Genomic DNA, 11,174 nt, shown 5'->3' with positions numbered 1-11,174 from the left:
CAAATCATAAATAACTTACAATAACAACATTATAAATTTGAATAAAATTTATTTTACGAGTAAAATTGATTATGACTTTACTAATTACCTATTAACAATAATTGCAGGTTTTATAATTTAAATCTTAATTTATAAAAATCAAACTAAATCAGAGTAGATCAGATCAAATAAAAATATCAGATTAAAAGATGAAACAAACGGAGCCTAAGCTCTGTTCTATTCGACTTATTTTGTCTAAATTTATCTAAATCTGAACATATTTTATCTGAAAAAAACTTATTTTGAATGAAATAAACTTATTTATGCGTTAAAATATCTGGAAAAAGCTTTTTTTCTACGAACTTAACTGAATTTATTTTATCTAAATAAATCAAAATAAGTCGAACATAACAAAGCCTTAGGCTTTATTTGGTTGGGAGGAATTGGAAGGAAAAGAAAAGAAAGGAAAGGTAAAATAAGGTTTCCTGTATTTGGTACAAATAATTATATGGGAAGTGGAAGGAAATAAAGGGAATCGGAAGGAAAGCTCCTTTATAAAATTTTCACTTTCCTTTCCTCCCAAAATTGGAGGAATTTGGAAGGAAAGAGAAAATTAAAAGCTGTCAGTTATATTTCATTTCTCTTCCCTTCATTTCTTTCCCTTAAACCAAACGCAGGAAAATAAAATCTATTTCCCTTCCCTTCTTTTCCCTTCTTTTCCTTTCTTTTCCCTTCCTTTCTTTTCTCTTCCTTTCCTTTACTAATAATGAACCAAATAGGGCCTTAGTCTGGCCACATATTAAAAAGGATTCATTGCTAAAGGGATAAAAACCAATCAGGTTCAAACTCACTGATTCATCTGCAGGTTAATCTCAAAGCCCAAAAATCAAACTTATTTCCATACCGAACATAACCCAAGTACCAAACCCATTGAATAAGAGGGGATTTAATTACGGAGTACTCCCTCCGTCCCTTAATACTTGCACCGCTTTCCTTTTCGGATTGTCCCTTAATACTTACACCACTTCTATAAAAGGAAATTCATACCTATATTATATTATTTCTCACACTTACTTACTAACCCCACCTATACCCCTATTCCCTACAAAAAAATCATTTAAAAATTCACACCCCCACTCACCACCTCTTACACATTTCCCACTAACTATATTAAAAAATACTCCACTATCAACTTACACCCATTAAATTAATAAGTCAATTTCAATGTCTTAAACTCCGCACCGGTTTAACCGGTGCGAATATTAAGGGACGGAGGGAGTAGTTAATAATAAATCACGCGCCAACGAAAACCGCGTGATGCGCCGCCCATCTCTCTCTCACACAAAATAGGCAAACGCCAAGTCAGTAGTGAAAATAAAAGCATCCACTGAATCACACTTCCTTGAAAACGCGCCACCAATGTCGGCGGCCAAACCACCGCAGATATCACCATCGTCGTCTTCAATGGTCAGCATAAGAGGATCTCTGCTAACCCTAGCTATTCTCACTCTCATATCCTTCACTTTTCTCTCTCTGAAATCTCTCCACTCTCCTTCCTCCTCCCCTCCCACCACGGTACCAATTCTATCTCTCATACTTTCTCTCTCCTCTCATTTCTCTCTCTAACATGAACAATTTCCTGTTTTTTGTTGTTGTTCGAGAAGGTTCTGAATGTGGTGGAGGAGGAAGCAGTAACAGAGAATGTCGAGAGGAGAGAAGAGATGTCGGAAGTTTATCACACGCCAGAGATATTTAGGTTGAATTACGCGGAAATGGAGAAGAAATTCAAGGTGTATATTTACCCCGACGGTGATCCGAACACCTTCTATCAAACTCCGAGGAAGCTCACTGGAAAGTACTCGAGTGAAGGTTATTTCTTCCAGAACATTCGAGAAAGTCGATTTCGCACTGAAGATCCTGATCAGGCTCATCTCTTCTTCATCCCTATCTCCTGCCATAAGATGCGTGGCAAGGTATTCTTTGCCAACACTTTTAATTTTTTCCTTAAGTGATTTGAATTGCAATTTATAACTTTATGATATTTGGAGATGTTTTTGGTTAGTTGGTCTCAAAATTCAATAAATGATTGCATTGGAGTTTTTTTGGGGAATTTGTGGTATGAATAATTTTGAAGTCACTCTATGAATGGTTTTTTGAATTAGATGAAGTTCAGATCGGATCGTATTCGAGTTAAGAAAGTGAGCACATATCAATGTTCACACTGAGATTAGCCTGCGGTATAATAGGCTGTCTAGGTTGGGAGACTTGGGCAATAATTGCTTGATAAGTATCACTTCGCTGTAGTTTGTTATTATGCTAATTTAAACTTGTGATTGTGGGAATACCAGTAATTAAATGATAGCACTTGTGGTGTTGTAGATTAAGAAGGGAGTCTTTGATTGTTAAGATGTCATTTTACACTTGTATAGTTGTACTAGCAGCATAACATTACCATATTTCTTACTTACGATTCATGGACACTTAGATAGACACAAACTTCACGCCGCTGGTTCATCAATTATCTGTTTGCCTGCATTGTTTCTGTTTTGGTACTGTTGCATTATTATTCCAAACTAAGGCAAGTGTGTTCATTTTCCATAGTGTGTTCATTTGTCATAGTGTGACATCTGATAACCTTTATGATGCCTATAAACGAATTATCGGTGAATTATGCTGTGTAGGGGACTTCATATGAAAACATGACAATAACTGTCAAGGACTATGTTGAGAGTTTAATAGCCAAGTACCCTTACTGGAATAAAACATTGGGAGCTGATCACTTTTTGGTCACTTGCCATGATGTTGGAGTGAGGGCATTTGAGGGGTTGCCATTTCTTATAAAGAATTCAATTCGAGTGGTGTGCTCTCCGAGCTATGATGTAGGGTTCATCCCACACAAAGATGTTGCTTTGCCTCAAGTACTACAGCCTTTTGCTCTTCCTGCTGGAGGAAACGATTTAGAAAACAGGTAGAGTGAATTTCTATTTTTTTCTTTTGAGCATAGCACCTGTTTTACTTATCACTTTTCTTAAAAAATAACCTTCTTTATACTTTTCTTGCTCCAAACTTGAAAGAATCACTACTCAATGTCCTGATTATCAATAGCTAATCTTTCTCTATAGGTTCTCAAAATTTATTTGGCTTTTATCAGTGCACTATGGTAATGTACTAATGTTGATATAGATCTTGTAACTAATTTTTTGTTATCCAAATATCCAATATGGAAGTGGAAGTTAATAATAGCAGGTCAGCAGATCAATAAATGGTCTTTATCCAAACCAAACAATTTTGAAGTTGTATGAGTTTGTAATTATTTATTAATTACCCCTCTTTTTTTATTATTAGTTAGCTCTAGTTTGGACAAACTTTATGGTTCTTTTTGTCTTTAAGGATTTTCCTTATAAGTTAGAACAAAGGACTTGATCAGATTTTGCACTTGGTGTTGCACGTGTGGAGATGGAGGAGATTTATAAATATATCTTGTTTTTGGTTGAGACTCAAGTTATATTCCTAGGGATACTAAAATGGTGTATATTGATATAACTATCGTGAGGCAAAACATGATATACAAAGTAGTAAAAATACACCATAGGTAGATCAGAAAAGATGGTGCAGAGCTCATGTAGTTGATATTATTTGCACTAGTTTCAGGCTAGAAAATGAACTTGTGCACACCGCCAACACTCATACTTATTAATCCATGCGAGATTTCATACCAGAACTGATTGGCGATGGAAAGATTAGATCCAATGTGATCATTCTCTCCTCTTCACTAATGTGGGATAACTCACATGTGCACAACACATATGTATAGGAGTTGAGTGTCCTTTACACTTTGTGACTTTGCACATTGAAAAGGTAAACAAGAAAATTCTTGTTGGCGCTGGACATCAATTGCATGCTTGATTATTAAAAAACCTTGGCTATGGTGACATGTTAAATTCCACCTGTAGTCATTGACTCACTGCAAGAAGTTCTATTGCTTCTTTATGCCTTTTCATAATAGAATTAGATGTGTCTTCCGAACAAGGATAATGAATATATAGAGTGGAGACCAGCCTTTTGTACGAAGTATTCAAGTGCTGACAAGTTTCGGTTAAAACAATTGAAAAGAAAGGAAGACTAGCATCCTGTGAAAACTGAAAACTGAGAAGGGGTAGGACAGGGATACTCTTGGAATATTTGCTTCTGAAGTTCTCATATTGCTCCCATGTGGATTTTTTTCTCTGTCCAGGCTTGGTATGTACTAGATATTAGTAATGGTGACACATAACTGATTTGAGTTGGCTATCTGTAAAGGTCCCTAAGGCATTGATTACATATCATTGCAACCGTTATAGATAAATATTTGGTGGTTAGGATAACATTGCATAAATTTGAGTTCTGAAAAACCTGTCATGGTGGTATTCTAGTAGGATTTTGTTGCTTTATTGTTGTTGGGGTCATCCTGTGTAGGTTAACGAAAACTAAAATAAAGTATATTTTGCAGGACAAACCTTGGGTTTTGGGCAGGTGGGCGTAACTCCAAAATTAGAGTTATATTGGCAAGAGTATGGGAGAATGACACAGAACTTGATATATCAAACAGCAGAATAAGTAGAGCTATTGGGCCTTTGGTATATCAGAAGAGGTTCTACAGCAATAAATTTTGCATATGCCCTGGTGGCTCCCAAGTTAACAGTGCTCGTATAACAGACTCAATCCATTATGGATGTGTTCCTGGTAAGTTTTTTGTTTATTGACTGTAGATAGGGTCGTGGGGATGGTTAATCTTGTTTATATTTACATCACCTAATATATCCAGGATGGATGGCTAATGTTAGAAGTTTTAACTTTTGTATCTTGTTTATCTTTTTGCAGTGATAATTTCTGATTACTATGATCTTCCTTTCAATGACATTATTGATTGGCGAAAATTTGCCGTTGTGCTGAGGGAGAAGGATGTTTACCAGCTCAAGCAAATTCTGAAGGATATTCCAGATGCAGAATTTGTACGGCTACATAAGGAATTGGTAAAGGTAATGGTTTTGAATTTTGATATTTAATTGTGTTTGACAACCTTAAATACTCCTCGAGCTCTTGTTTCCTGTTCATTTCTTTCGGATTAAAAGTTCTCATTTGGTTTCATCACAGAGCTTTAACTTAAAGTTTCAGGTTTATACATTAGATATTACTCCTGTCTAGCATATCATGTGATGTTCATGATACAGGGTTGGGTAAATTTAGGTTTTTGTGGTTATGCACGATGTTCCTAGAGAAAACTTGATTACTTGATGTAAATTTTGGGAGGGTTTGGTTGGGTTTAAAATGTTATCCAGGAAATGATTTTCTCATTTTCTTTGTTTGGTTTGTGAAGGGGTGGAAAGTAACTCTCTAAAACTAAATATATTTCCCTTTGAAAGGAAGGGAAACCCGTTCTCTTCCCTCCTCCTTACCTACCATTTCCTCTCCTCCGATCATTTCTCACCCTTCCACTCCTATTTCCCTTTTTCTCTATTACTTTTCTTATAATGAAACAAAAAAGGAAAACTAGTTTAGTTTGAGATTGTGTTTTTTTTTTTAATAAAAAATTCCTTGAAAAATCATTTTTCATTGAAAAGGTTTTATGTTTTACGATTTTCACAGTGTTGGAAACGAAGTGTATTTTCTTTTTGATCAACTGATGATCATTGTTTTAGTTCCAAATTAATCAGGTGATGAGTGATGTAGAGAAAAGGAGAAAGATAAAACGTTTTTCTTTTTATGATTTGCAACTTCTGAAATCCTTGTACGCTTTTTCGTATCAGGTACAAAAGCATTTTCAATGGAACACCCCTCCTATCAAGTATGATGCTTTCCATATGGTTATGTATGAACTCTGGCTGCGGCACCACGTGATCAAGTACTGAGTTTCCTCTTCTTTTTTTTGACGTGGAATACTGAGTTTGCTGTTTCACCTCCTTTTTATTCACGCAAAAGAATTCCAGACCCAATCTCGCAGATCAAACGGAAGTGATTCCTAGCTGCCAATTCTGTAGTTCTGTAAATTTTGACCTGCTGTTTTCTTATACTATCCTACTCGTATAGTCGTATATGATAGTCTGAAGATGATCTATATGTAGCCAATGTAGGATATGTCAGCATTTTTTAAGTTCACGACATCATTCATTCATTTTGTATACCTTCTGTCACCTGTAATGCTTTGTTCTACTTGGAAGTAAAATTCTCATTCTTAATCATATACCAACACAAATTTCCACGACTCCCTACTTGCTTGAAGTACATTATAGGGATGTTCAGATTGGTATGTTATCGTACACCATGGTTTGGTATATATTCAGAACGGTCAATTGCGTATGGTTGACTAGTGACTACTAGTCTACTACTGTGTTATTTCAATTTTTTAGGTTGTAATATGAAAGCTCTATTCTATGGATCCTGATACTCTACATTTACTTAAATTCCTATTATGAATTTTGTACTAAATTTCATTTATGTCTTTTGGATTCTGCTAAAAAAATGAGGATCAACTTCATATTACAAGTCTGTGGTCATGATTATCTAATTCACAAGAATGTCATCTCATTCGCTAATCGCCAAGTCACCTATGAAATATTTAGTTCTTTTCTCATGGCGAAAAGGTTGCGTACGGTAGCAGGTAGGACATAGGTTAGAATTCCCCTCACGGTCTCACCCATTTATAATTTGTACTGCTGGTCATTCTCGCAAAAAAGAAAAAAACGATGAATGCGTGATTTTGCAACTATTTAAAAATTATAGTATGCTTATAGAGTTAATTAGTCTACGACAACGAAATAAATGATGTAGACTAGATTTAGGTCCTGTTTGGCAATTGGCTGTTGGCGGTTGGCTGTCGGCTGTTTTACTTGGCTGGTTTGACTGACTGTTCAAGTTGGCTGCTTTTGTTGGCTGTTTGACTATGGATTGGTTACAAATATGTTTGGTAAAATCAGTTGTTGGTTGTTGGCTGTAGCTATGTAAAATGACATTTAAGGACATTTAATGTCTTTTATTCATTTTTCAATACATACTCTGTATTGTGTACGGAGTAAAACGTAATTACAAATAAATAAAATATAAATTAAAAATAAATTATTTTATGCAATAGTATTAATAAATTATTATTTTAATTAATAATTGCGGAGTAATAATTAATAACTACAGAGTAATAATAAATAATCAATGATTAATAATTAATAGTTAATAATAATTAAATTAATTATTAATTATTAATTAATCATTAATAATTAATGAGTAATTATTAATTAATTATTCACTTTTAGTTATTAGTCATTAATTAATACTCCGTAATTATTAATTATTAATTATTAATTATTAATTATTAAATATTAATTATTAATTATTAATTATTAATTATTAATTATTAATTATTAATTATTAAATATTAATTATTAATTATTAATTATTAATTATTAATTATTAATTATTAATTATTAATTATTAATTATTAATTATTAATTATTAATTATTAATTATTAATTATTAATTATTAATTATTAATTATTAATTATTAATTATTAATTATTAATTATTAATTATTAATTATTAATTATTAATTATTAATTATTAATTATTAATTATTAATTATTAATTATTATTTATTAATTATTATTTATTAATTATTATTTATTAATTATTAATTATTAATTATTAATTATTAATTATTTAAAATTATTAATTGTTAATTATAAATTATGAATTATTAATTACTAATTACTACGGAGTAATTATTAATCATTAATTATTAATTATTAATTAATTAGTAAAAAAACAAGGATAAAAAAGTAATTTAGATAGTAAAAAGCCAAAAGCCAAAAGCCAACTCCAAAAAGCTAGTGTTACTAGCTTTTCATTTTTTGGCGGAAAAGCTGGCTTTTAAGCAAGCTAAAAAGCCAGTTACCAAACATATTTTTTGGTTGTTTGACCAGATTAAAAAGCCAACAGCCAAAAGCCAACCAAAAAACCAACAGCCAAAAGCCAACCAAAAAGCCAGCAAAAAGCCATTTGCCAAACAATTTAGCTAATTAGCATTCACTATTTTTATCTTTTTTTTATTGTTTTTTATTTTATTTTTTAGGTGTTAGGACCCGGTTCATCCTCAGAGTTATCGAACGCGACATCCTTCCTACCAAATTCAGCTTCAATCACACTGAAGCGCAAATTCGATTATACAGGCGTGTGTATGGTGCAATTGGTGCACCTGTCCCAAAACGACACGCGTTAAAATATAAAACGCGGTTACGCGGGTTTCTGGAGAAGGAAAAGAACAAACGTTGTTTTTTGTTAATGAAAAGAACAAACGTTGTTTTTTTGTTAAAGAAAAGAACAATGACTGCTCTGTTTTATTTTGATTTGGAAAAGAACAAACGTTGTTTTTTATTAATGAAAAGAACAAACGTTGTTTTTTTGTTAAAGAAAAGAACAATGACTGCTCTGTTTTATTTTGATTTTTTTTTTTCGTTTTTTTATCCGCTCCATTTTTCTGGTATATATATCTTCCTTTTTATAATTTCGAATCAGAAACTATGAAGAGGAGAGAGAAACTATAAAGAGGAGAGAGAAACTGTGAAGAGGAGAGAGAAAGTAATGGAAAATTTAGTTGATCTTTGTACTTCAATTTCAAATTCTATTGATTCTTCTTCTTCAAATTTGAATTTCTCAGCTGATAATCTGATTTGTGAAGGTAATTTTTCAATTTTTTAAAAACGAATTACTTGTTTGTGATGATTTTGATTTTGATTTTCGTTATTTGATCATTTGAATTCATTTTGATTTTGTTGATCATTAGATTTCTGCATATCTGAAATTACTCTGATTAATGTATTTTATTAAATATTTTCTTATACATTTTCAGAAATTTTGAATAATGCGTTGGATCAATCGAAAGAAAATGATGTTGATGATGATCCAGAATCTTATGTGGTTGTTGGTCAAGGTATTAGTCCTGTTCTTTTTTCGATTTTATATGTTCTTTTAGTCTAACGTTTTGTTCTTTTATATATTGGTTCTGTAATAAGTGATTGTAAGTGATGTAATAATAATAATTGATTGTAATAATACAGAAAATAATCATTGAACATGTTGTTATTTTTTGCTTTAGCTTGTTGTTCTTTTGATATTACACACATCATTTCAAATTGTTCTTTTATCATTTTTGTTGTTCTTTTATTTTTTCTTGTTCTTTTCATATTGTTAATAGGTGTTCTACATGATATGTTCTTTTCTGTTGTTTATAATGTTCTTTTTCTTTATTTTATTATGTTCTTTTATTTTTTATCTTGTTGTTCTTTTTTGCTTTAGCTTGTTGTTCTTTTGATATTACACACATCAGATCAAATTGTTCTTTTGTCATTTTTGTTGTTCTTTTATTTTTTTTCTTGTTCTTTTCACATTGTTAATATAAGTGTTCTATATGATATGTTCATTTTCTGTTATTTATAATGTTCTTTTCATTTACTTTATTATTTTCGTTTATTTATAATGTTCTTTTCTGTTATTTATAATGTTCTTTCTCTGTACTTTATTATTTTCTTTTCTGCTCTATTTTTGTTCTTTTTGTGTTGGTAATGTTCTATTATTTTTGCAGATTTTGAAGAACCAGTTTCACTTGAGGGTAGTGTAGTTAAGGATGATGATGAAGCGTATGAGTTATACAATAATCATGCTTTTAGGAATGGTTTTGGTACTAGGAAGGGTAAAAAGGAGTATAGGAATGGTACCAAAATAGTTCGGCAGAGGTTCTTTATTTGTGCATATGAGGGTTTTAAAAAAGCTGCTGGTGTTGTGCCTAAATGTTACAAAAAAATTGATAGGAGAACTGGATGCAAGGCATCAGTTCAGTTTGATGTTGATAAGAAAACTGGAGTGTATGTTCTTTCTAAACACTCTCGTGTTCATAACCATTCAATGGTTCCTGCCAATAAGAGATATCTTATTAGGACACATAGGAACATATCAAAAGAACAGTTGGCCTTCCTTACTACGTTTAGTTGTAGTGGTACTAAGCTTGCTGATGTTCTTCGAGCAATGAGGAAAGAAGTAGGTGGTGAAGCTAATTTAGGATTTACTATTCCCGATGCATATGATGCTGTCAATGCGGAGAAAAAGAATAAGTTGGATGGTTGTGATTCAAATCAATTGATTAGGTGGTTTGCAATGAGACAAGCTAATGAACACGACTTTTATTATGATTTTCAACTTAATGAATTTAATCAATTGACCAACTTTTTTTTGGAGAGATGGGAGAATGCGGTCTGATTATGAAGCATTTGGGGATTTATTGATTCATGATACAACATATCGTACTAATAAATACGATATGATTGAAGGAAATAATGCCCTTGGTCCAAGTATGCATTCAATGTTAAGTCTAATAAATGCGGTTCAGTATTAATTAACAAGTTAATAATTCAGTGAGATCAAGTGAGCTGAATGCCTAGCTAGAGGCCGCTTCAGTTCAAGTGGAATTAATGATATTAATCCACAACTTACTCTTGACTGAACCCGTAGGGTCACACAAATAGTACGTAAACGGATCAAGTATTTAATGGCATTAATACCTCCATCTATGGATATTCGGAATCGACGGATCTTGGTTTCAGTGGGAGCTGAGATCGTCACAGGCAAGAAATGAATACTCCGGAAACGATGATATTGCCGGAAACGGAAATATGGATCGTATCGGAAATATAAATATTATCCAAGTCGTAGATGTTGCCGGAAACGGAAACATGGTACGTATCGGAAAATATTATCGGAAATGGAAATATTGCCGGAATCGGAAATATTGCCGGAAACGGAAATATTGTCAGAATCGGAAATATTATCGGAATCGGAAAATAATTCCGGAAACGGAAATATTAAATATTTGTTCGAAACGGAAATTGATTCCGGAATCGGAAATGTTGAATATTGTTCGTATCGGAAATGAATTCCGGAATCGGGAAATTAATCGGAAGCGTATCGTACGAATTAGCATCGGACGAGGCCTGCCAGACGAAGGCCCAGCACGAAGCCGGGCCATCGCCCAGCAAGCCAGCGCGCCACAAACGCACCAGCCAAGGCTGCGCCAGGCCCACCGCAAGGCAGGCCCATCGCGCGCCAAGGCTACGGCAGCGTGTGGGCTTGCGGTAGTGGGCTGCGAGCACGCGGGCTGCGCGCGCGCATGGCGCCCC

At 33.1% G+C, this 11,174-nt stretch overlaps 2 protein-coding genes across 2 annotated transcripts; both read left to right on the top strand.

Annotated features, from left to right (window-relative positions):
* The first annotated feature begins 1,304 nt into the window (after positions 1-1,304).
* On the top strand, positions 1,305-6,220 carry LOC110778233 (probable glycosyltransferase At5g03795). The gene is made up of 6 exons (XM_021982806.2): positions 1,305-1,554; positions 1,644-1,952; positions 2,661-2,947; positions 4,469-4,701; positions 4,840-4,997; positions 5,766-6,220. The coding sequence occupies exons 1-6, from the start codon at positions 1,399-1,401 to the stop codon at positions 5,865-5,867; spliced, it is 1,245 nt and encodes a 414-aa protein (XP_021838498.1). The 5' UTR covers positions 1,305-1,398; the 3' UTR covers positions 5,868-6,220.
* A 2,366-nt stretch (positions 6,221-8,586) lies between these two features.
* LOC130470050 (protein FAR1-RELATED SEQUENCE 5-like) lies at positions 8,587-10,257 on the top strand. Its single transcript, XM_056839611.1, has 3 exons — positions 8,587-8,683; positions 8,855-8,935; positions 9,587-10,257. Exons 1-3 carry the CDS (start codon positions 8,587-8,589, stop codon positions 10,255-10,257), a joined length of 849 nt encoding a protein of 282 aa, XP_056695589.1.
* The last annotated feature ends 917 nt before the right edge of the window (positions 10,258-11,174 follow it).

The sequence above is a fragment of the Spinacia oleracea genome, chromosome 3 (assembly GCF_020520425.1).
Source record: "Spinacia oleracea cultivar Varoflay chromosome 3, BTI_SOV_V1, whole genome shotgun sequence".
Lineage (NCBI taxonomy): Eukaryota > Viridiplantae > Streptophyta > Magnoliopsida > Caryophyllales > Amaranthaceae > Spinacia > Spinacia oleracea.
Note: the sequence above shows the minus strand (reverse complement) of the source record. Positions and strands in the feature narration are given on the sequence as shown.